At 54.0% G+C, this 25,139-nt stretch overlaps 6 protein-coding genes across 6 annotated transcripts; 3 read left to right on the top strand and 3 right to left on the bottom strand.

Annotated features, from left to right (window-relative positions):
- Positions 1–175: 175 nt before the first annotated feature.
- PUNSTDRAFT_143563 (alpha/beta-hydrolase) lies at positions 176–3,014 on the bottom strand (the record flags this gene model as incomplete). The annotated part of the gene is made up of 15 exons (XM_007383497.1): positions 176–285; positions 358–585; positions 645–717; positions 776–837; positions 895–930; positions 996–1,103; positions 1,161–1,250; positions 1,309–1,395; positions 1,446–1,451; positions 1,505–1,570; positions 1,625–1,648; positions 1,700–2,103; positions 2,160–2,283; positions 2,354–2,515; positions 2,576–3,014. The coding sequence occupies 15 exons, from the start codon at positions 3,012–3,014 to the stop codon at positions 227–229; spliced, it is 1,968 nt and encodes a 655-aa protein (XP_007383559.1). The 3' UTR covers positions 176–226.
- Positions 3,015–5,326: 2,312 nt separating this feature from the next.
- Positions 5,327–9,397, top strand: PUNSTDRAFT_52331 (isoleucyl-tRNA synthetase). Its single transcript, XM_007383496.1, has 16 exons — positions 5,327–5,598; positions 5,699–5,771; positions 5,828–5,897; positions 5,954–6,017; positions 6,072–6,219; positions 6,284–6,576; positions 6,628–6,772; positions 6,830–7,229; positions 7,289–7,377; positions 7,440–7,984; positions 8,043–8,340; positions 8,408–8,685; positions 8,745–8,845; positions 8,906–9,003; positions 9,056–9,166; positions 9,227–9,397. Exons 1-16 carry the CDS (start codon positions 5,371–5,373, stop codon positions 9,358–9,360), a joined length of 3,075 nt encoding a protein of 1,024 aa, XP_007383558.1. The 5' UTR covers positions 5,327–5,370; the 3' UTR covers positions 9,361–9,397.
- Positions 9,398–10,190: 793 nt separating this feature from the next.
- On the top strand, positions 10,191–12,814 carry PUNSTDRAFT_67403 (prolyl-tRNA synthetase; the record flags this gene model as incomplete). The annotated part of the gene is made up of 9 exons (XM_007383495.1): positions 10,191–10,521; positions 10,585–10,934; positions 10,990–11,083; positions 11,150–11,285; positions 11,349–11,413; positions 11,467–11,556; positions 11,607–12,226; positions 12,283–12,590; positions 12,655–12,814. The coding sequence occupies 9 exons, from the start codon at positions 10,191–10,193 to the stop codon at positions 12,812–12,814; spliced, it is 2,154 nt and encodes a 717-aa protein (XP_007383557.1).
- Positions 12,815–14,466: 1,652 nt separating this feature from the next.
- On the top strand, positions 14,467–15,492 carry PUNSTDRAFT_52328 (DJ-1). Its single transcript, XM_007383494.1, has 5 exons — positions 14,467–14,534; positions 14,605–14,978; positions 15,039–15,090; positions 15,158–15,168; positions 15,225–15,492. Exons 1-5 carry the CDS (start codon positions 14,485–14,487, stop codon positions 15,329–15,331), a joined length of 594 nt encoding a protein of 197 aa, XP_007383556.1. The 5' UTR covers positions 14,467–14,484; the 3' UTR covers positions 15,332–15,492.
- Positions 15,493–18,380: 2,888 nt separating this feature from the next.
- Positions 18,381–20,358, bottom strand: PUNSTDRAFT_143559 (uncharacterized protein; the record flags this gene model as incomplete). Its single annotated transcript, XM_007383493.1, has 2 exons — positions 18,381–19,943; positions 19,995–20,358. 2 exons carry the CDS (start codon positions 20,356–20,358, stop codon positions 18,523–18,525), a joined length of 1,785 nt encoding a protein of 594 aa, XP_007383555.1. The 3' UTR covers positions 18,381–18,522.
- A 2,223-nt stretch (positions 20,359–22,581) lies between these two features.
- On the bottom strand, positions 22,582–24,436 carry PUNSTDRAFT_102371 (uncharacterized protein). The gene is made up of 5 exons (XM_007383492.1): positions 24,292–24,436; positions 24,156–24,236; positions 24,062–24,101; positions 23,756–24,008; positions 22,582–23,700 (listed from the first exon to the last, which is right to left on the bottom strand). The coding sequence occupies exons 1-5, from the start codon at positions 24,417–24,419 to the stop codon at positions 23,072–23,074; spliced, it is 1,131 nt and encodes a 376-aa protein (XP_007383554.1). The 5' UTR covers positions 24,420–24,436; the 3' UTR covers positions 22,582–23,071.
- Positions 24,437–25,139: the final 703 nt, after the last annotated feature.

The following is a 25,139-nucleotide window of genomic DNA, read 5'->3' as shown; positions in this document are numbered from 1 at the left end:
GTGCTCGGAGAGAGGCGCGGGGAAGCGGGGCGCGCCCGACGCGGGGATCAGGGCGGACCGGCTCGGGCCGGGAGCTTCCTCCGATCCGCGCGGAAACGCTCTCCGGAGTCCGGACGCGATATCATATCAGATTCGAGACGGGGGACGGACAACCTCCGGACATAAGCATGCTGTCGCAGTGTCCACATTTGCTCTTCGTGACATCCATTAACCATTGCAAGATTTCTTACATCGCCCACTCCGCTTCGCCCACCCCGATCCTCATCAGCTGGTCCCAGTAAAACGCTGCCCAAACAAGACAAGTTCGAAATCAGCACCGGACCATGTGCGTTGCAAGGGCAGCATAATGGTACTCGCCTGTGCCGTGCTCAACCAGCCTGCCCACCGCCGGCAGCTTCTGCAACGCGCGCTGCAGCCTGCTTAGCCCGACCCCGTCCGTGACGGTACCGATGAGGTTGGCGGGCAGCGCGGACTGCACACTGACGACCGTGCCGCGGGGGACGAGCGAGCCGTCGATGCGCGTTCGGAGCGGCTTGGTGCGCATACGCAGTTCGGCGCCAAGATGGGCAAAGTTCATCGGGGAGTCTGCGGTGGGTTCGGGTATCGTCAGTGCACGGGCGAAGGATGGAGGAGTGAAGAAGTACTGGGAGGGAAGCGCGACGCAACTCGGGGGTCGTCGCCAAAGTCGGGTAGGAGCGTGCACACGGCGTCGTTCCCCTGTATTGTTGGTCGGTACATCGCGGTGTTACCGCTCGATAGTTGTAGATATACGAACGTTTGTAACCCTCCACAGCATACGCGGCAGGTCGGGATTCTTTTTTATGGTTTGGTCGAAAGCTGGCCGCGTGGTCGCATCAGTGCTCAGCCCGCGGGGACAGCAAAATGCCAGTGTACCTTTCACACTCGACGGATCGCAGGACACGGGAGCAGCTGCACAATGATCATCAGAGTTCACGCTCTCGATCCCACCTCGAAGGTCGAATCGTCTTCCTCACCAAAAAGGTACGCATCCCTGATTCTGATCCCGGGCCCGAAATCGTCGTCTTCGTGCGTCAAGGCGCGCGAGTACGCCATACTGGCGACACCGCACCCGAGAGAATGGCCTACCCATCCAGTTCTGTCAGATACACGGCGAAAAGTACGGAGATATCGACGACCACCTGTGAAGTAGATATTGATCTCCGCGTCCGGGTCCGCTTGCGCGTTGCGGAGTTGCGCCGCCACCAGCTTGATGCCGGCTGCAATGGTGTCTGTGGTGCATGTTGAGCGTAATTGACCAGATGAGGAATAGTCGAAGAAAGTACACACCGTACGGCCGACGATCTTGCGGAGCAGGAGGATCATGGTTGTGCGGCTGGTGGCGCGAACGAGGGAATAATCTATCGAGGAAGCCCTCTTGAGCGAGCAGGTCAGCGACCGAAGGGCCAAGGGCCAAACCCGCTCACCATGCACTAGAGATGAGGAGATGAGAGCCATACGTAAGAAGCGCAAGTAGCAAACTCACCATTCCCAAAATCTCTGATAACGTGACCACCGAAGCGGAAGCGATAGGTGAAGTCCCATACCCACTCTACGGTAGCGTCAATGACTATCCCATGTCTGTTCCTCCATGTCACACGCGCACCATCATACTCCGCAGGACTTGTGCCTACGATTCCCCGGTCAGCATCTGGCGTGCAACCAAGTCAACAACACCTACCCTTGAACGCCACCACGATCCACCTCCCGCCCTTCTCCCAGAACAACGCCGCGTATGCCGAGCTCTCCCCGTCTAGCTCGCTCACAGGCGCGTACTCTATCCCGAATCGCTTGATCCAATCTGCGATCGCCGCATCTTTTCCTCCCGTATCACCACCCCGGAGGAGGCGGGAGATGGTCCGCGTCGCATTGGGCCCGACGAGGGAGGAGAGCAACTCGCCCGGTTCGAAGTCAAGGACGGGTTCGGATTGGTTGGCGGAGGGCGAGACGGTAGAAGCGCGCGACCGATGGTGTCCATTGATGGGCACGGCGAGGGAGGGGTGCCGGGATTGCGAGACGGTCGAGCGGATGGCAGACAGGGTTTGAGAGGTGCCGCGTTCGTACATCAGACTGGCCAACTGCAACCTGATGAGGGAATGGATTAGAAATATAGCTGAAGACGGGGTAACGAGATGACATACAGCATCTTTGCTATGTCAACGTTGAATTCTACGGTGTGAGATGGACGGGCGGCAAGGGGGGTGTTGAGAGCCGCTTTGGCAGCGTCTGCTTGCTCCGGAGTGAGCTCTTTGAACATATGTCCGACTGAGCATCGAAATACAACATAAATGTCAGCGACAAGTATGCCGGAAGTAGACCGCACTGGGGAACATACGGGCGTTAACGAGGCTGAGGTGCTCCCCTCGCATATTGCCCCAAGTCTCATACGCCCAGTTGACGAGCGGAAACTTGATGAACAGACACATGGGGAGGAGGGCCAGCATGATGAGGCTTGCGAGGCTCGCGATCGTCACCACCGCCGCAACATCCAACACACCTTCGAGACGCTCCGTTAGCGCTCTTACTGATTTACATTACTGGATGACCGGAGGCTCACCAAGATTGCCGGCGCCGATGCCCTTGAGCACATCACCCCAGGTTGAGAACAGGAACAAGATGTAGCGTTTCAAGTTCGCGATGCAAAGATGCCAGTATGGCTCCTCTGCGCGATGCACGTGCAGATTCGCTAGGCGCACGAGCTCGTCGGCGTGCAGCAAACGAAGCGTAGAGTGCAGCACGGACGTCTCGTTCCTAACGACGTCGTCGTGCGGGTGAGTCATAGATGGGGGAGCGGCTGTCCGCTCGATGTGGAACGTGTTGTCGGGCGGGAACGTGAAACCGTCAGCCTCCGCTGGGGGCGTCAACGGGGAGTGGACCATGGCTGCGTTAGCGGCCATGTCGGATGCGCCACTGGGTGCCGGTCCAGGTTCAACGAGGCTGGACGATAGGGTTATAGCTAGCCTCAGGGCACCGGGATGTGAAGGAACCGGCGACATCGTGGGTCCGATGTCGTTCGCGATTAGACCTCGGCCCTTAGTCTGAACGGCTTTCAATTGTGTCTCGGTTATCGTCGAGTCAAGTCGAGGTTCCAATCGCTCAACATAGCTCTGTACGTATTGGTAGAAGCTTCCGGAGGAGAGTAGTGTAGCGAGCAAGAGCTTGAGCTGATATGTGGCGCCGCCATCGCGGATCCAATCACGCGTCCCGCCGCCGGAAATATACCCACAGTCGAACACCTCATAATGCATAACACGGTTTCGTCCCCGGACCCTATGCATTATGAGATTTATGCATCATAATATATTGTCATTTTCTTTTGAATTATTTTTTGAGCTGTCATGCGGCAACAAGCATCATCATAGGGTCGCTTGAGACGACCGCTCTGAATTTGGCGGAAATACGTGAAAAATCTGGCCTGACTGCTATGCATTATGTGTTTATGCAGATTCTCCAACCACGGTGGTTCTGTCAGGGTACGCGCTGGACCTCCTAAGGTTTGGCTCATGCACGATCCGGAAACATCACTTGCTAGATTTCACAGCCCAAATAAGGCAATTTTGCCCTGCAACAGCCGTATAACATTGAACCTAAGGTTTGGCTCGTGCACAATCCGGAGACATCACGTGATAGATTTCACAGCCCAAATAAGGCAATTCTGCCCTGCAACAGCCGTATACCATCGAACCAACCGATTATTGCTCATAGGAAGCTGTAATAGAGAAGGAAACGGTGCATAGAGGGTCTATATATAACATGATTATCAGGTTTAATGATCTTAAACACATGAAATATGAATTCAACTCGGATACATAACTTCCATAGAGAAGTTAGGATTTCGTGATGGTATTTGTTAAATGTCGGGCGGCATGTCGGGCGCGGAGCGCGCTTGACCCGTGTGCAATGCGAAGGTAAAATTGCTAGGCAAGCGCGTAAGGTACATCGGATGCGAGCACGAGTAAGACAGGGCCAGCGCAAACCCTGGTACATCACACCATCACGTGTTGGCGCCACAATGGTCTCTCGACCAATCACAGCCCTCGGATGAGCGGGATTCCCAGAGAATGGGCAGCTTGATTAGGATATCGTCGCTCACCCAGCGCTCTCTCATAATATGTAGGACCGTCATATCATCGAGTCATTGTCTAGCTATGATGTGACGGTAGTAGATATGTTGCAGCTTCTGTGCAGCGCACCAAATACAACAATTCTTGACATTTTCTCGACAAATGCGACACATGATGTACCAGGGTTTGCGCTGGCCCTACCTTAGATATACGTGTACAGCGATCAGATAATAGTGAGCACTGAACGCGCACTGAATTCTGATACTCCAACAGTATTTTCTAGTATGCAGTCCCTGATACCCATATTATCCGCCTTAGACTGTCCACAATCAACTTACAATGCAATCCTGTCATAGAACGCAGGGTGAGGTTGCAATGCATCGACACGGCATTCAGTTTTAACCTTATTTGGATCACACGTGATGTTTCCGGATCGTGCATGAGCCAAACCTTATCTATAAGATTTCTGTTTAAAACTTTTAGATATAAAAATGAGCTGAAAATCATTAATCTGGTTCAAGATTTCCTCTGTATAAAATCATGAGAAGTTTTAAAAGTTTTATAATATGTTTACATCATTCTTTGGTCTAAAAATGCAGTTACAGACCCAGTGATAGGAGACTGACAGTGACTAGGCGGTAGAGGCAAGACTCAGGCATCCGATCACGCACACCGTGGGAGCTTCTTGTCCGTGAAATCACAGAAATTTCCCTTTTGGCCGCCAAGACGGCCAACTCTGTGGCCAACTCCGGTGTGGCGTCAAATCTTCTAATTTCATCGAAGCCGTGAACCTCCGTGAGCGCAGTTGCCTTGACACAGCGGGAAATCCCTTAAATCTGGGAAAAACATATCACAAAACTGTTGTATAATAACTATGGTTACTACTGACATATTTGCAGCTAAGCTAGTATGAAGTTATGACATAATTATCTCAAGGATGTCGATATATGTCAAAAATATGACTACTTTCCCGGTCTCTTTGCAGTAAGTTTGACATCATTCGGGTCAACTTAGCTCATAGTTTTTCTGGATTATTTTGCAAATTATCTCTGATATATTTTGCCCAGATTCAGCCTGATTCCCGCAGTGTGAGTTGCATACAGACAGCGTGGATGTACGATATATTATGGCGATTACCGCAAGACTCTTGCATTGCTACCGTTGGGTGTGAACAGGACAAACCCGGGACTGAGGTTAGGTTTACGCTCAATCGCGCTCGCTCGCAGTCGCTACAGCGCTGTCTGCTCACCGTCTGGTTCGGTCCTTTGACAACACGCTCACTTGACCTATGAATGCTCTGGGGACAAAGGCCCATCAATGTCTCCGTAGACGTTACCTGTCCTCGTCCACCCGCCGCCTTGCGGCTGCCACCGCGGAAAGCTCGACCAGCAACCCGGACAAGGCGTACTCAAAGACCCTCCTACTGCCGAAAACATCATTTCCGTTATGGAGCGAACCGTCCAAGCGGGAGGTTCCATTGAGGAAGAGGACATGTGACGACTTGTATCGCTGGCAGGTCGGACCGGAAACTCCAGCGGAAAACGACTATGCTGATACCAACTTGTCATTTCATTCCTGCCGACCGCATTCTTACGACCTGGGTTCGCGTATGATAGTGGGAAAACGCGAAAGGGCCTCTGTTTGTGTTGCATGATGGTCCTCCGTATGCCAATGGTGACTTGCACATGGGTACGGCATATCCAGGACATACAAGCGCGTTTACTGACGGCTGTTGTCGGGGTTAGGGCACGCTCTTAATAAAATCCTGAAGGACATCATAAATCGATATCACGTTCTTCTCGGTCACCGTGTACAGTGAGCTATGTCCTCCGCCCGCGGAAACCGAAGCAATTCGCTGACAGCTCAATCAGTTATGTGCCGGGCTGGGACTGTCACGGTCTTCCCATCGAGAACAAAGCCTTGAAGCGTCTTCGTGTTCGTGATCAAGCTTGACCTCAATACGTCAACTAATCTGTCCTGCATTCGTAGAAAGACCCCCTTAAACTTCCGCCGGGCGTAGTACGTGCCGAAGCGCTCAAGTACGCACACAAGGAAGTCGAGAAGCAGCGGGAAGAGTTCAAACAGCTTGGGATCATGGCTGACTGGGACAACCCGAGTTCGACGTATAGGACTATAGGTGCCGCATCACTCCTTCCTCCCCGGAGCGTTCAGTGAGCTTACCAACGCCGCATGGGATATAGACCACGACTATATGCTGCGCCAATTGCGCATATTTCAGCGCATGATTGGCGCTGGTCTCATTCACCGCGCTCACAGACCGGTTTACTACTCGCCGTCTTCGCGTTCTGCCCTCGCCGAGGCTGAGCTCGAGTATGACGACATCATCTCGCATAGCGTATACGTCTCCTTCACCGTACCCGCTTCCGCCGGTAGTGTTCCACCTTTGCTCAGAGAGTTGATGGCCAGAGAGAAAGTGGACAGCATCGGGGCGCTGGTTTGGACGACCACGCCATGGACATTGACAGCCAATATGGTAAATACCTCATGCACTCAATTTCCATATTCCTACTGATTGATGTCGCAGGGTATTGCAGTCAACGAGGGAATGACATATACTGTCCTCCGACAGAAAAAGACAGGTCAACTTCTTCTGGTCGCCAAGGATAGGCTCTCTGCGTTGGAAAAAGATGACATCCTCGGACACACGGTAGTACTCGCGGACATACCAGGTTCGTGCTAGGGCCTTAAGCGTCACGCACAGCCTTAACGAACCGGATATTACCCAGGCAAAGACCTTGTCGGTGTCACCTACAAGCCTCTCTTCGGCCGCAGCCAGCCCTTCGTTTACAAGATCCACCCGTCGGCGCACGTCTCGCCGAACACCGGCACCGGCTTTGTTCACTGCGCCCCTGCGCACGGCATGGAAGACTATCACCTTTTCCGCTCGCTGAATTTGCTGCCTCGCCACTCAGGGATGCTCTGCCACGTGGACGCCCTTGGCAAGTTCAGCCCGGAAGTCGTGGATGTCGTCGGCCACGAGGCCGGTCGGTCGCTTGTCGGGTTGCAGGTTCTACGCGACGGCGGGCGGGTCGTTATCGACATCTTGGGCGACAAAATCGTTTGGAATGGAAAGTTGAAGCATCGATACCCGATAGACTGGAAGACCAAGGAGCCGGTCATCATCATGTAGGCGGAAAGAGTCCCATTTCACTGCGCTCGAGCGATACTGACAAAGCTGGGCGCAGGGCGACCGAGCAGTGGTTTGCTAATCTGAATAACATCAAGGACGCTGCCGTCACCGCACTCAAGGATGTCGATTTCTATCCCACCGTGTGTGCGTCCATTCCTTGCTGTTTCGGATGTATTCCGCTTACGTCGGTATCCGTATGATTTCAGCCCGGAACCGCCTTGAGTCGTTCGTCAACACGCGTTCCGAGTGGTGCATCTCTCGTCAGCGGGTGTGGGGCATGCCTATCCCTGCCCTCTATAATGACCAAACTGGCGAGACTCTCCTCACGGAGCAGAGCCTCGAACACATTCTGTCGGTGATAGACAACAAGGGCATACAGCATTGGTGGGATGGTCCGGTGGAGGACTTCGTTCCCCTGTCTCGAGCGGGAGAGAAGGGGTGGAGGAAGGGAACGGAAACTATGGACGTCTGGTTCGACAGCGGGTCGTCTTGGAGCATGCTTGAGGGCCTGGGTGAGAGTAGACAACACTTGGCGGATGTGTGTGTGGAGGGAAGCGACCAGCACCGCGGCTGGTTCCAGAGCCAGCTGCTGACCAAGGTCGCCGTGTCCCAGTGGCACGGAACGGAGACATCTGTGGCGCCGTACGGGACGTTAATAACGCACGGGATGGTCCTCGACCAGGAAGGCAAGAAGATGAGCAAAACCTTGGGAAACATCGTCAGCCCGATGGTGGTCGTAAACGGCGGCAAGGTACGTTTTCGGGTTGTACCTACGCTAGCGTGGTTTACTAACCTCCAACGATGGGTAGGACAAGAAGAAGGAGCCCGCCTATGGTGCCGATGCACTCAGACTCTGGGCGGCGACTGTGGAGTACTGGCGCGACGCGGCGCTTGGTCCCACTGTACTCGCACAAGCGGCCGAGTCGCTCCGAAAGATTAGGAACACGGCGCGATTCATCCTTGGGAACGTGTACAATGGGTTCGGCGGCGAGTGGGAGCGTGTGGAGAGGAAGGACCTGGGGCTCGCGGAACGCTATGTGATGTACGAACTGTACAAGGTGGAGCAAGCCGCAATGGAGGGCTACGCGTCGTACAACTTCCCGAAAGGTGGGCCAGTTGCTGAACCTACGAATCTCTGGTTGCTGACTGGTATGGGCTCCCTCTGGACACACAGCCGTCAACGCGTTAAGCAACTTCGCAAACATCACCATGTCGTCGCTCTACTTTGACATCACCAAAGACTGTCTTTACGCTGAAAAACCGGAGAGCCAGTCTCGTCGCGCAGTTGCAACGGTGCTAGAGCAGGTCTTGAAGTCGATGACCAAGGCTGTGGCCCCCGTGCTTCCGCACCTTGCGGAAGAAATCCACGCGAACATCGCAAACCTCGAACGAGTAGGAAAGGCTGCCTACCCTAGCTTTCAATCAGTGTTTATGGAGCCTTGGGTGCCGTTGGTAAGTCAATGTTGGCAAAATTCGTGGAAGGCTGCTGATGAAGTCGGTGATACTGGCAGAGCGTGGAATGGCGCGACCCACAGGCGGAGGAGGACATGAATGTGCTCCTGCGAGCCAGGAGCGAAGTCTTGCTGCTTCTGGAGAAGGCTCGTGGCGAGAAGTAAGGGTACAAAGTTTCCTCTTATAGGCTGCCCTGACGTATGGGTGTTCTGTCCTATAGGCACTTACGCAATTCATTGGAGGCCGAAGTAGATGTTGTCCTCCCTGACGTCCCTTCTTCAAACATCAGCGAACTCGTTGACGTGTTACGACGGGAAAGTGAGCGTTCAAGGCATTCGATTTCACATCCTTGCTCACAACCTCGTGCAAGGCGAATATCTGAAAACGCTCTTCATTGTCTCTGATGTCACGGTTACCGATAAAGCGTCTCTGGGCGTGTCTGAACCAACTTGGATCGTTACTGGTACGATTCCCCCTACAGGTCAGTCCTGCTTAAGGAGTACGCGGCATCGTCTGACAGATGGTCCAAACTTCCTTCCAGACTCGAAGACGGACTCCATACTTCTTCGGGTTCGACCTTCGAGCAAACACAAGTGTCCCCGTTGTTGGACATACACGCGACCTGCTGAGGATCTCTTGTGCGCGCGATGCACCGCTGCCATCCCGTCCTCATAAAAACGTTACATTACCATACGTATAGTCTAGGCATCTGCATGTAATACGATCCTAATGGACAGAGGAGCTCTGATCTTCGTTCAAGCCTGCCTGCGAGACCGGAAAGGGTGATAGCGTCCACCTCGATGTGGCCCTCCTCTTCGTAGGTGTAGTCGCGACAGTGTAGTATGTATCCCACCCATGCTTGCGAACCTCGGCATTACATATAGGAGGCACTGATACATTCACAATTGTGCAGGCGGATGAATGACGACGTTGCTCCCGTTGTCGCAAAACACGTTTATAGGCAGCTGTTAGGCATGAGAAACGACATTTTGGACCTGGAGACGATCCCATATGCGCCGGACGACGTGGTACAGAAGCTTCGCGAGCATCCCAACTACGGCACTGACGACCGGGCTACGCTCATTCACATGGGTGCATGAGGACGTCTTGAGCTTGGAACATTCAACAACAGTCATAAACGCATATATCCGCCCCGTAGTGATTTGCCAGCGCATAGTAGCGTAAATTTTGTCGCGTGCGTTGTCCCGTACGGGTTCTGTCGGCAAACCCGTAGTCGTTCACGGACGCCACCTTCTCATCTCGGTTCCTCGGTTTCTTGCTGGTGGATGAATGCGCGCACGGCGCTCCGTCCGCGTCTAGCCCGTGCAGGAATATGCAGCTCTCGTTCGTGGTCATGTCGAGTCAACAACGCGGGCGGATTATCTCGAGTCAATCAGATTGAGTCGATAGCCACACAGACAACTGCTAGATCTTCATTGCGTTCCTTCATCTCAAGCTCTAGCAGATCATTCTTCACCACCAGCGCCAGAACGCACGTCGCGACCATGGCATCTTTGGAATCCGTCACCCAATCGCTCTCGGCGCTCTCGATAAAACCGTCCGCATCCGTGTCGCATGTTGAGGCGACGTCCCCGGCTGCGTGGAGAGAGGCCTTGCAGAAGTCGGCCGACGCCCCACAATCTTTTGAGCTGATCAAGACGCTCATCTTCAAACCCAAGACGGCCAAGTCCGCTACCCCGGTTCCTCTGGTCGTCATCGCGAGGGAGGAGACCGAGACCAATTCCGGCGCCTTGGGCAAGAAACTTAGTCTGAAAGAGCTGCGTTTGGCGAGCGAGGATCTCCTTCAAGAATTCTTCTCCCTCGACAAAAACTCCAGTATGTCGCGCTATATTCTCGTTACAGTGGAGGAGGTGCAAATTGACCGATGATATGCACTAGTCTCCCCTCTATCCCTCGACGAAAACACCTTCCCCCGCGTTGTCACTGTGCTCGATGCCTCCCTCGCCTCCTCCTCATCTTTGTTCGCTGTCCACGCCCAGTCCTCATCACAGACGATCTTCCTATCCGGCCAAGACATTGCGTCCTACCTGAAGCATCTCGAGAAAGAAGAGCTTAAATTGCACATCGTTGACTTCGAAGCGCTTAAAGCTGAGACGGGTGTGGCTGCTCCGGCTGCAGCCAAGCCCGCTGCAGCGCAAAAGGAGAAGGAGGACGCGAAGATAGAGGGCGCGGTACAAGTGGCCATCGGCGTCAAGAAAGAGGTTGATTTCCCGGCATGGTATACGAATGTACGTCGTTCAAACAGTTGTGATATAGAATCTATCGCCGATTGTGCACATATAGGTCCTACTCAAAGCCGATATGCTGGATTACTACTCCGTGTCCGGATGCTACATCCTCAAGCCGTGGTCTTACAGCATTTGGGAGATTATCCAAGGTCAGCCGCAAGCGGAAATGCAGTGGTCTATGGATCTTGACCGATTGTATTCGTCAATACATATAGAGTGGTTCAACTCGAAGATTAAGGAGATGGACGTGGAGAACGCGTACTTCCCCATGTTTGTCTCCCAGCGCGTACTCGAACGCGAAAAGGACCACATCGAGGGTTTCAGCCCGGAGGTCGCCTGGGTGACAAGAGCGTAAGTTACATTCTATCACTACTTTGGCATATATTGGACTGTGACTCTCGTTTATATCATCAGTGGCCAGTCGGAATTGGAAGAACCTATAGCCATCCGCCCGACGTCCGAGACCGCAATGTACCCTTGTGAGTGTTCTCAGAACTGGCAGGAAAGTGGATCGTGATCTGATGATTACCAGACTATGCGAAATGGATTAAGAGTCACCGCGATCTCCCCTTGAAGCTCAACCAATGGAACAGCGTCGTCCGCTGGGAGTTCAAGTCTCCTCGTACGTCCACCTTTACCGTTCGGAGATCCCAACCCTGACCGCACGATCAGAGCCCTTCCTCCGCACGCGCGAGTTTCTCTGGCAAGAAGGTCACACCGCTCACCTCACCAAGCCCGAGGCCGACAAAGAGGTGCTCGAAATCCTCGATCTCTACCGGCGCGTGTACGAGGAGCTCCTAGCGGTGCCCGTCATCCCTGGAGTCAAGTCCGAGAAGGAGAAGTTCGCCGGAGGTTTGTACACGACCACTTGCGAGGGCTTCGTGCCCGTCTCTGGACGCGGCATTCAGGGTGCGACGTCGCATTGTCTCGGCCAGAACTTCTCGCGCCCGGAGATGTTCAATATCTTCGTCGAGGATCCGGCAGACCCGGAGGGTAAGCGCAAGACGTACGTCTGGCAGAATTCGTGGGGTCTCAGCACGCGCACGATCGGCGTGATGGTGATGGTGCACGGAGACAACCAGGGTCTGGTGCTCCCGCCACGGGTAGCGAGCGTACAGGCGGTGGTGGTACCGGTGGGTATCACAGCGAAGTTCACGGACGAGCAAAGGGCGGAGATCAACAACGCGTGCGATGCTTTGGCGAAAAAGCTGAAGCAGGTCGGCATCAAGGCGAAGGCGGACCTCAGAGAAGGGTACACCCCGGGATGGAAGTTCAACGAGTGGGAGCAGAAGGTGTGCATATATCCTGGCTGATCATAATAACAGACTCTGACGATAAACTGAACAAGGGTGTGCCACTCCGGCTCGAGATCGGTCCTCAGGATCTCAAAAAGAACTCGACCCTCTCGGTCCGCCGCGACACGGGCGTCAAGACCCCTCTGCCGCTCGACAACATCACGGAATCGGTCCCGAAGCTCCTCGAGACAATCCAGAGTGATATGTTCAGCCGGGCACGGGATACATATCACTCGCGGATCAAGGAGGTCACCAAGTGGGAAGATGTTGTTCCCGCGCTCGACGATAAGTGCGTCGTGGTGATTCCGTGGTGCGAGGAAGAGGCGTGCGAGGACGACATCAAAGAGCGGAGCGGACGTGCGTGAGTACCAGTGTGCGGCTGTCGTAAATAAAACCTGCTTGCTGATTTTGAGGTGATATATCAGTGCCGAGCCAGTGGACGAGCGCGCCCCCTCTGCAGGAGCCAAGTCACTCTGCATTCCCTTCGACCAATCCAAGTGGACCCCGATCAAGCCCGGCGAGACGAAGTGCACGGCGTGCGGTAAGGATGCAAAGCGGTGGACCATGTTTGGAAGGTCCTACTAGACGGCTCTATGATGTGTGTGGTGATTGTGGTGATATCGGTAGTTTACTCCTTTCATATTTTTGTCGTCTATGGGCATCTCTAACTCGATGCATTCTCAAGAGCCTGACCGTGACCTAACGATCCCTTTGTCACCGTCTCATAGTTTCATCCTCTTGTGTGCAATTGCGTTCTCGAACGGCCACACTATCTACGCGCTCAATGCATCGAGCTATGAACTCATACTGGAACGACTTTGAACAGCGACGCGCAACGTCGAGAACATGGACGAACGTAACATGCCCAACGGCTTGGATTTGAATGTGCCAATCGAAGTTGTTGCACCGCATCATCCAGCGCATATGGACCTTCATCGGGATCAAGGAATCCAGATGAGTTGCTGAATAGTTGCTTGTATACCGCGCCAGAGATAATGGACCCGTCGACGTCCCCCGTTGGGCTGATGTAGAATACAGTGTATATCCGGGAATATGTAAAAAGAGACGATGTAATCTGAACACCTCACGCCTTGAGCGCAAGCTGCATGTATCGGCAAGTGTACGTAACCACCGGTAGGGCACCACTAGATTGCAGGGACGTTATCGTCCACTGAGTCGCTGAAGACCTCGTGAGCTAAATTCTGTGATTTCAATTCAGCTAGTTCACTCACCTATAACCCCAGGGCTCGTAAAATGGGCCACGCCAGGTTTGTCCACGATCTGCCAAGGATCGTTTCCGCAGTTCCACGTTTCGAGGGCTTTGGCCGCTTCTTCAACATAAGTCTATCGTGCAGCGCCGAGCGTGGTTCCACGATGGATGCTCGCCAGATTGCGTGTGAACGAATGATCCACGAATCGGTGAGAGAGGGCAAGCTGTCGGCCTTGCTGATGATTTGCTCTCCAGTTGTTGGGCGAGGACAGTTACTCTCTGGCGGTACTCATTGGGGACTTCGTCGAATTGCGATCGTACGTGTAGCGCGTGGGTCCAGAAGGTTGCACGACCCTGAATCTCTACTGCCTGTTCAGGTTGAACAACATACAGTGCGTGGACTGCACCGCCGAGGACCGTACTGTCCGAAGAAAGTGACACGGGATAGTAGGCCAAGCACACCGCAATGGATGTCCAGGAGCGTATTGCAACCTGAGGGGTATGACGATAATACGTCTGGACGATGCAAGGAGCCTCTCATAGGGTAAGCATTGACACCTTCGCGGAGGCAAGGCCGTGGTTTCGTCGCTAACTCGGTGATAGTCTTGTTCAGGTGAACGAGAAAGCTTTCAGCGCATACATGGCTATATCGGTCGTAGCACTCACGGCTGAATTCCGACACCGTCACAAGAAGCTCTAGCTCAAAGATTTACTTGTGCGGGTTTGGTTATCTTGAGCACTAACTCAGGCGCAACTCCAGTGGATATCCCTCAAGGTTGGTTGGTGGTCGCCCGTCCATACGGTGGTAAGGGTTGCCCCATCCCGCATCCTCTTCTATATGTCACCGGAAACAATGCTTGCATTGAGACAATTTCCGAAGGTATCGTGGTGACAAGCCTATATTTCAGCGGTGGTCGTGGTTCGTGGTCAAGGCACGATATAGTCACGGGAACCGAGGAGCCGATCACGTCATTGATTTCAGGCTTACTGGACTCGAAACTCGACAATTGTAAGAGGATCACCAGCTCCCACTTCAAGGTCCAAGATGACTGCAGCTCTCATATTGATTGCGGAAGGTACGGAGGAGATGGAATTGTGAGCAACAAATGATTGCTGTGGATGCAGTCGCGAGCTCGAACTCAACTTTCACCGCATCTTTCTATAGCGTCATCACTTACGATACTCTTGTGCGCGCTGGCGTCCAATGCACGTCTGCCTACGTTGCAGCCGGGCCTGAAACCACTGACACACCGCATGCTACATGCTCGCGAGGCGTCAGGATTGTACCCGATGCGTTCTTCAACGATGATATCGCAAGCGATGCGCTCTCGCGTTTCGACGCAATCGTCGTACCGGGAGGCGCCAAAGGCGCGGAGACGATCAGCGGTAACTCCCGCGTTCAGAGCCTCATCAAAAGTTTCTATGATCAAGGCAAAGTTGTGGGCATGATATGCGCGGGAAGCCTTGCTGCGCTCTCAGCTAAGCTACCGAAGCAACAGATCACTTCCCATCCGAGTGTTCGGTCCAAATTGGAGAAAGGTCCCTTCGTAATTATGAGTCCAGTGTGCCAATTTACTGACAAACTTGCGTTCTCGTCAGAATTTGAGTACTCCGAAGACCCAGTGGCACTTTCCGGAAAACTTGTTACTAGGTGCGTTGTTTTCCGGTATCATTCGTGTTGATCATTATATCTCATTCCTCGACCCTCCACAAACCAGCCGAGGTCCCGGTAAGTTCACCATGCAGTCTTTTTGTCGTCACGGAATTAACGTGATCCCGATATAGGCACCGCCTTCCCATTTGCGTTAACTCTAGCCGAACTGCTCGTCGGCAAATCCAAACGAGACGAGATCTATGGCCCGATGGTGTTTCCACACGGGACTCCATTCTGAGGCTTGAACTCGGATGCCACGAAGCTTGTGATATATTTAGACAGAGCTGGTATCGCGAGCCACGGTGGAGCGAGCTTCATTTCAGCTTGAAGGAGTTTAATGCAACTGACTAGACTATGTATGTCCCAATATACATATGGTTCCAGCGCTGTCAAAGGCCCAACAAACTCAAGCTCTACTGCGGCAGGCATGCCGGCTCTCCGTCTCCCCTTTAACGGTCTCGTCAACAGTCAAAGACGAGAATACGGCTCAAGGCCGCACAATTACTCCACCGACTTAAGCATCCGACGGCATGTCAACGTGTGCACTCCCCCAGAGTACTCAGCAGAACTATTCCTGAACCATGGCTACACCAGTAGCAAATATGGCGCTTTCAGGAAGCAAGTTCTTGTAAATCTTCGTCCTCTCTGTAATCGTTCCGAGGATCGAGTAACCCATGGGAAGAATGCCAGCTCCTGGTCGGACGCTCTGGGTGTGATGTAGCAATGTGTCCGTCGATCTATCCTGCGTTCAGCTCGTTACTGCGAGTATATTCACGCGTTTCACGGTGCCGGAGATAGGCACTGAGCACACGCCCTGGGTCGGAGCTGGCAAAGGCGCATTGAAAGAAGGCGATCTGTACCCCCCCCCCCCCCAAGATGTTCCTAGCGAGCTGTTCGGTGCTTTGAGAGCAATATTAATGCTGTAACATGATCGGGTGTAATCGAGCTCTGCAGGGAGAAGACTTTCAATACAATCGCGGCGAACTGCAATGCTTCGAGAAACACATCCAGATGAGGGACTTTCAAGACCTCTATGTAACGGAGTTAACAACTGTCTACAAGTGCCACATTCATGGCGTACTTATAGCCATGAGAACCTCGATTAGGTCGAGTTCGCCGTGCTCTCGTACTTTTTACTATCGACGATAGTAAGTTGAAGCTCGTGAAATAAGAGGAAGTGCCCACGTCATGGGAGCGAGAGAGGAGGTCAATGAGCCGACCGTGGCAGTAGTGTGGATTGGCATAAAGATAGGATCCGTCTGCTGCAGCTAGATGCGAATTTCATGAGCATCTGACACTATCAATACTTCACAGAACGCAAGCAATCCAGGGACCGAAAGCGCGCGAATACGGAAAGATGAGAGATTCGGATGTAGCACCCTCCGAATCGTACGTACCGTACCGTATCGATTCCATTTATCCACTGATCTCTGCGGCCCAGTTCGCAATGGTCATTATCAAGCGGCCGGAACACCTGCGCCCGCCTTAGCAGCATGGGCAATGCCTCAGTGCCGTTTACTTCTGCCGCAGTCGTCGGTGACAATTTCACCGGGCTGCCAGTGGCGCGGCCGAAGGCTTATCGAGCTCTCCCTTCCCGCACAGACGGAAGGGGAAGGTAACACCGTGGTCAGTGCGCAGCATCGATGAGGATTCGCGAGACTCCACATACCGCATATACGCCTGGCTTGCGTCAGGTCTGAGATATGTCGCTTGAAAGGCATCTGTGCGGCAGCAGACCGTGTGGTTACCCGGATGTAACGCGGACAACGTCGAGCCTTCACGGCAGGCAAGACCCACTCGCTTGCTGAACGGCAAATGCGAGCCAGCTAATAGCAGAGGAAGTAGCGAAGATTAGAACGCCGTCTAATACTTGCGAGGTCTGTGAAAAACCGTGTCCGAAATGCATAAAGTAAGGTGAAAGTTCATTATATGCACAAATTCCACGAGATGGCGCGGTAACTGCTCAGTTCTGTGTTGTGTTATGCACATAGAGCTCCAAGGGTGTGCCGCCGGTCCTGTGTCGATATGATTTACGTGGTCCAGAGCCTCGGCTGGGAACCGTAGCTGAGAAGATAAGAAGCCAGCGTGACTATTTGAGAATATCTTCCAACAATAGTTTGGTTCACATAGCATCCCTCTGTGGTGAAAGATGGCTTAAGCCCCGTCGATGCTACGGGCCGTTAACGGCCCGGGGCCCTCGGCTAGAGCGCACGTTTAAGACGTCTAACAATAAGCAGCGCAGGTTCTAACAGGCGATGGAATACATTAAGACCTATTCTACGTTCTCATCGACAGGAGACACGTACATGGCAGGATATGATCAGAGAAAGATCGGCAGTATTGAAGCATCAGACAAGCTCTGGATCCGGGGACTAGGCTCACGGTGAGCATGTCAACACTATCAGCCTACAACGCCTCGGCCATGATCGCGTCGTACATAAGCACCCAGGAAAGTAATAAGTTAACCACGATTCCCAAATGACGAAGAGTGCTTGGAATTCTAAGTCAAGATGGCGTACATGGGAGGTTTTACGTGCCAGTCAGCCGGTACTCTTCAGTAAGAACTTGACGGTCTCGTTATGGACTGATCTTCCGTCGCGCAGTGATGGAACCGAGTAACAGCAGCCGTTTACTGAAAAGAGATACATATTGTTGCTAGATAAAGTGTAACCCGCAGGCCGAGTGAGAAACGTCGCCGATGTTACTGTGGACGAATTTTGTCAATGATTATTGTTGGGACACAGCCCTAAGACAAGGTTGAAGGCAGCGAGGGACTCGACCCCGTTGTCGACGACGAGCAATGGGAGAAGATCCACGAATGAATGGTAGGGACTGGAATAGCGATCCTGTTTGCATTCGTGATACGTCCGAGAGATATTGCATGAATAGGCGGCGATAACTCCAGGGTCTAGTCCTAGCTGCAACACCCTTCATGGAGACCACACTCAAGCAGAGCGGGTTCTCAGGGCGGAGGAGTGAGAGTGAAAGACTGTTTCGAAGTTTCGAGGCGTTGATTAAGGATGAACATCGTCGGAAATTTCCCATAGACGCAGTTTCGTTGGTACCGTGGCGGCGTAGCATCTCACCTAGGTCCGCACCACCGTTGCCAAGATTGAGCCCTTCAGTGTTTCCAGCGAATCATAGAACAGCGCGATAAGCCCGTGCGTGCGCGAATTAGAATAAGCTGATGCTGCGAGCTTGCCAAGTCGTGATCGACGCGTCTCGTCCGCCACCCTCTTACTTAATCAACACAAGTTACCAGTAGTCGCGTGCTATAACGCCAGATACGGATTTGCGGTCAATTGGTTTACATTATACGTGCAGAGTATAATATAGCATGCACTATATATTCGAGCTGACTCTGGGAGCGCGTTCGGACAGCATGCGGCGACGGGCTAGATGGGCGTGCCCTTCGAGGGACATGGACAGTCAGGTAGCAGACTCCTCCGCCGCTGCTCTGGGTGATGGTGCCGAAGCAGCTTGATTCGAAATTCGCTCCTTCCTTGCTCCCGCAGTGCCTGGTGGGTGTCTGTTCGGGTTCGAAAGGATAGTTTTCGGCTCGAAGGGGACACTGGCAGGGTTCAGATCTGATGCCGAGTTGGGGATCGAGCTCGTGCTCGCCCCGGTTCTCATTCCAGACCCTGAACTGTTCGCATGCCCCCGCCCCGATGGTTCGAAGGGAGCCGCACGACTGGACAGCGTCGACGAAGGCGACGTGGGGAAACCCGAACTAGAGGGGAGTGATGTTGCAGAGGAAGCTCCTGGCCGAGAGATGGAAGCTGATAACGCAATACCCGGCGAACCGCCGTGTGATTGCTCAGGCGCGCCACGTCCCCTAGGTTCCGGGGCGACATGACTCTGCTGCGCACGCGAGACAAAGGTACCTCCGCCAGCGACGGCATGCTTTGAACCTGGAAGGCGTGAATGTGTGGAAGATGAGGATCCGCTCGCAGTGACAGCGGAGGTCGTTGGACGTTGAATAGGCCCCGGGCGATGAGCTGCGCCGGAAGTCCGAGGAAAGTAGGAGGCGGCCGAGGCATGCCCATGGCTTGAATACCGTCCGTGTCGACGAGAAAATGAGGCATGACCGCCGACAGGGGCGCCATGATAGCCCTTAGGCGACTCCAAAGGGTCTGTCGGAGGGTCATGATCTATGTCTCCGCCCGGAACAGCGTAGCTGTAGTCCTCGGCTTCCGTACGCTCTACCTCCATCTCCAACTTCTTCAGCTGTTCCTCTAGATTGCTGATGACCTCGTTCTCCAGCTTCTCCCTCTTACCGTGCAATTTGTCGAGCTTGTTGCCGAGCGTCGTCAGCTCGTTCTTCATCCCATCTGCTTTCTTGCGTCGGCACTTCTCTGACTTGTCCCGTTCCTGTCGTGCCTTGTCCGCCGTCTGCTTCATCTCTTGATACTCCTTCTCCTTCTCCTCCTTTTGCGCTCGCAGATCCGGTAATTGCTTCTCCAGGTCTTTGACGAGATCGTCCGTTTCACGAGTGGCAGAAGTAGCCTGCTTCACGGCTTCCTGTAAAGCAAGGATCTTCTGGCGAGCACGATGTTCTGCAGCCGCCTGCTTTTCGGACGCTCGCTTGAGCGCCTCGATCTCGGCGCGGAGGGCCGCGTCTGCCTTTTGCGCATCCCGACGAGCAGATTTTAGGTTGCCGGTCAGCGTATCACGCTCGTTGACGAGGGCCGTAAGCGTCTGTTGGAGCTGGGAAGTACGTTCTTCGACAGTCACGGGGGGTGCAGGAAGGGGTGATGAACTGCCTGGTGACGGGAGGTCATGGGCGGGTAGAATGTAGTCGACAGTATGCACGTCCGCTTCGCGCAATTCGTTTTCCACATGCGGAGTATCTGCACTAACAATCATGAGTACCACCATTGGCATGCAATTACAGTACGTACGAGCTTCGGTGGTGATCTGTTCCCTGATGTTATCATCTCCCTGAATGAGCGCCAACTCTATGTCGTACTGCCTTCCGGGCATTAGACCATAGATTATGATGATAGCTTCGTCGGCATGCTCGTCCACCCGCATGATGACTCGCTGCCATGGAGCGCCGTTGACATTGATGGATAGGCCTTTCGATAGAGCATCCGCGATGAGCCGCTCGTCGTACTCGTCATCTTCATCAAAGGAGAAATCCGATAGCTCATGTTCAGTCGCGAGTACAAAGACTGCGAGGACAGATGTGATTTCTCGCACTGTCAATGCCAGTCGTGGGACCCAAGGGGGCAGGTGAGAGCCATCAAGGTCGTCCAAGTCCATGAGGGGTGATAGTGGACGATCGTTCTAGAAAATTTCGGACTCTCGATATATTGTAGAGCACAGCGCAGTTGCGCCGCAAGCCTGTTGATGGCGCCTTCATTCCACCAACCGAACAATAAATGCAAGCCAACATACGCACCTCGGGCAGGACTTGGACAACCTGGGGAGGAATATGATGGGGTCACGTGCGTCAAAACCGGCTTGAGACCGCATTCGTCGGCGCGGCTGGTTGACGCTGGAGTCACTAGATGCAACTTGTATGAACACGTTCTCTGTTTGACATGGCGACCACCGGGCTCGACCTCCGTCGAGTACGCACTATGGTCTGTCGATGGGTAAGTTACCCTAGTTCGGATGACTCCTTCCAGAACACGAAACACGGAACTTCTTTGAGGGTGTCGGAGCACGCGTAACCCCGAACGCCCATATCGTTCCTGTAACGGGAACAGAGCAGAAGAGGAACAGAACAGAACCGCGTGCGTCCACTCTATGCGACTCGGAAGATGCAACAACCCACGGCCGATCCCGCGCGAGAGGCCATTGAGTGGCACCATGGCTCTCGGAGGGAACGTTCGTGACCGTTAATCTGTATCATCAGGTTGATTTGATCGCACGAGGTAATTAACAACTCGGGCGCGGGTATGCGCGATCGGCGGAGACCGTCTGGATCATTCGCCGCGTCCATCGAACGAGGATGCGCGTGCTGCATGGGGAGAGCTCGGTGTTCGACAGTCCACGCCCCATTGGGACCCTGAGGATTCTACCGCAACTGGTGAAGCCAACACATCCGAAGGTGCACTCAAGTTCTGATGGACTGCGACATCTGTACCTCGTCGACGCTCGGACCAGGGACGTTGGGTAAAGGAAGGATTTTATGCGCACGAAAATGCAAATCGCTTCCTTCTTCTAGGTACAGCTGGCACATTACGATTTCGAGAGAGAAGGAGGGTCTGACCGCTCTCTAGGATAGGTCACCACTCGCCAATGTTCGGGTAATATGGATATTTCGAGCATCCTACTTAGGATCTTCTCTACGTCGCCACGAATGGCAAGAGACCCGCAAGTGATGGAGGAAATGGAGTTGGAGATGCCAATCACCCGTGGATCTCATGTGAGTCTAAGAAACGGCGAGTGTCTCGCCTGCCCCCATGATTCCCGCACGATAGTATGGCGGAGGAAATGGCGCTGTGGCTTCAACTGCATTGGGGTTATTACTCGTCGTGCATCTTCGACTTTGCCCAAATTTCAGTTTGGCTTGACATCTCCGAACCATGGATTCTCCGAGGCTGGACACGACGTTCGCGCCCGAACAGAACGTCGCATCGGTGACAAGCTCGTAGCAACCTCGATACTCCGTTTATTTTCTGTCAATGCGCATGACGGACTCTTGCCTGGCTGGTCGCTGAGAGGCTGTTTACGGCCATTTATCGGATCACTCTAAACTAACCAGGTATTTTGGATGCCCCTTCTCGAAGCGGAATTACCTCATCGAATGCCAATCACCCTCCCTGTAGACGCGCCAAGCTCAGTGTCCGCATCTGCATCCGTATCAGGCAACCCAGCGCGCCTCGCGCCTCCCTTCTTCGCTTTCCCCAGGTGCATGTCGTCACGCCGCCATCTGGGTCACTAGACTCGCTACCGACATCCCCCCGTTCCAAGATCCAAGTCGTATCGTTGGCTCTGCCCGACGAATCGCCGGGAGTTGGCCTGGCCATCGACTATTTCCTGTTGCCTCAGTTACCTATGAGACGTAAAACAGGGTTCACCGGGTCTGGATGCCCGCAAGTTTGCAACCCAATCAACATGCAATGATAGTCGAATAAATCCTGCTCCAGGTTTCATACGGTGCATGCGGCACGCGACTTCGAACAATACGGCAACACTGAGCATGTGCGCTCCATCGCAGCACGCATCTTGAAGTAGGCACAACCGAGCTATGTTTCGCAGCGATAGCCGGACTGCAAGCTACGCTAACTTTCAGGAGAGCGCCAGAGAGAGCCGAAAATGCGAGCCAAAACGATAGAAAGCATGTGATTTGGTTCCCACGAAGGCCCAAACAGGGCCAAGCACCGTGCCTCGCCAATTGTTCACGATCATCGTCGCGCGGAGCAGGCCGTCTCGGCGACAAACCTTGAACAATAGCGCAACGTCGTGTTTCAGATCGTTGCCGTGCAGCATAATCAAACCATGCCATGTTTGGTTGCGGGAGCAAAACACAAAACAGATTAGCGATACATCGGGGAGGCGGAAGCATGTCGAAAACGGAAATGGGAGGATGCAATGCACAGCCATGGAGGGCAGGTACTTTCCAAGATGAGCCGGTGAAACAGAATGCGCGTGCGTTAGTATTACAGGTGCGATACGGGTTTGCGTTTGTGACGGAGCACGATAGTTCATTTCTTCCAGCGCCCAAGAAACGAAAACGATAAATAAAGTCCGTGCGGGTGTGTGCTCGGCGTTCAGAGGCGCGGGAGGAGCCGGTCCATCCCGACGCCCTGGCCGTACGGGGATAAGCCGCTGGAAGGATCTGTGTCGCGCCGTGTAAAGCGCGATCATGTCTTCGTTGGCGTTCAACGCAGCGACCGAGACGGAGGTGACTCCCCGGCGCAAGCATAACGGGGGATTACGTCTAGCGGAATCTTCTACTTTTGGAAATTGACCGGCTGAGCAGATAGGGGGTGCCAACAAGGAGTTATGCGAAACCATCGGCGTATCAGCCGATCATGCGGAAGCGACGAACGAGTTCCTCGTCTGTTGGGTCCCTGCGTGGACCATTGCTCTGCTGTAGATCTTGCAATGGGACGAGGTTGACTGCGCCGGTGGGAGCGGCGGACCTAGGGCGACATGACGCGGGAGACGCAGAGCCCGAAATCCCGAGACGCGCCGATGCATTGTTGTCCGAGGATAGGGAGGACGTCGAAAGAGAAGGAGATGACTGGGGACTGGGTGGTTCCATTTCCTGTTCCCGGTATGGGTAGCGCGGCGCATACGACCCAGAGCTGTACTGCGCAACCGCCGGAGCACCGGGGTAGGGCTGTATAGCAACATACCCGTTGTGGGTATACCCGGGTGCTACACCGTGGGCATAGGGTACCGGGGCGTTGTAGCCTGCATATCCCGTCGGCATGGAGCTGCCTGGCATAGCATGAGAAGAAGGCCCTGCGATGGGCGCAAATCCGTCTGGACCGGGAACGGGGTCCATTCCACGCGCCTCTGCTCGCCTGCCGCGATTGCCTGCACGGGCGCTCCGGAACCAACCTTCAGGGACTGGAACGTTGCCGATCCTGGGTATGCAGTCGACCGTGTTCAGTGTATCGATGCTCTCCTGAGAGAAGTAGGCCGCTGCGAGACGAAGAGGGTAAGAGCGCAGCGTGACTCGGAGCGGTGCAGGACTGACTGAGATGCCATTTCCTGGTGATGCCCTTTGCGCGGTCGAGGGGAAGCGAGACGTGGACGCTGTACGTCTGTTTGATTAGCTGTTCTCGGGAGCCGGGCGTCGACTGCGAGCGAGCTGGCGTAGCCACGGGTCTCGAGCTGCTTGGCGAGGAGGTCGGCGACGGTGGTTGTCGACGACGGAGCGCCCATCGTGTCGACGGGTCTTGCGTATCCTCGGTGGTATCGGCATCCTTCTCATGGTAGAAGAGGAACTCCTACGTTATCGTCAGAGTCGATCAAGAGATGTAATAAAAATTGATTCACTGACATCACGGACCCTGCTGGGGCCCCAGCTCATCCCGTCGGTCCTAACGTCCGAAATTGTGAGCTTGCAGTGGAGCAGAACGATGATAGGCGCTCACCATCGTTCCATGCCGAGGCCAGTAGCTTCAGAGTTTGCGCCTCGTTCCTCCCACACGTAGACATTGCCGGCAACGATGCCGCTGACCGAGCTATCAGTATGAGGGCAAGGACAGGTCATACGGGGAAGGGACGCACCGTCTCTCCTCGGCGTCGAGCCTCCTCGTCACCATAGGACAGCGACCGAGGGCGACACCATGGAAAATATGCATGGCATCGCGCGTGGAACGAATCCACACCCCGCGCAATGTCGGCTGCTGCTGCATGGATAAATCTGGTGAGGATGAAGGAGGGGGATTCGAAACGGTGACGAGGCAAATGCCGCCTGGGTTATTATAGGTCTCCGTGACGGATACAAAAGGATTGGCCTCCAGGAACAGGTGAGATAGAAGCCGGTGCCGATTTAGCCTTTCATAATTAATCGCTCTGGGACCAAAAGGTTGGAACCGGCCATCCATAGCAAACCTAAACGTAAGCTTCTCGGCAAAATTCTTGAAATACGGAATGAGTGACCGGCGGAAGATGGGTTTTAGTACGGAAGGTCACGCTCCTATCGTCATCGCTCGCTATCCGGGCTGTAGCATGTGGGCGCACTCCGCTTCGTATTCTGTGGGGAATGTGACTTGATATGGCTCGACATTGGCGAACTCTGGATGCCGCTGCTTATGGCAAGAAACGTGAAGGGTTCCCGTTGAGTACGTACAGCCCTCAGATGGGATGCTCGCAGGCTGTCCCGCGGCCGGTGTTGGGAGTGAATTCTTGATGAAAGCAATCAATAGCCTCGTGAGTCGGCGGAAACCTCCATCGCAGCGTCTATCTGAGCCAGATGGAAGTATATGAAATACGCGCAGGCGGGCGGCGGAGATGCGACTTTCGCGTTATACCTTTCAGGTCGATCGCCATGTTGTTCTCCGGGAGAACAAGCACCTGATACGTGTGGTTCGCAGCTCTGTGCCGTTGCCCAAGCGGGAAATGTCGGCAGACAT

The sequence above is a fragment of the Punctularia strigosozonata genome, assembly GCF_000264995.1.
Source record: "Punctularia strigosozonata HHB-11173 SS5 unplaced genomic scaffold PUNSTscaffold_6, whole genome shotgun sequence".
Taxonomy (NCBI): domain Eukaryota; kingdom Fungi; phylum Basidiomycota; class Agaricomycetes; order Corticiales; family Punctulariaceae; genus Punctularia; species Punctularia strigosozonata.
Note: the sequence above shows the minus strand (reverse complement) of the source record. Positions and strands in the feature narration are given on the sequence as shown.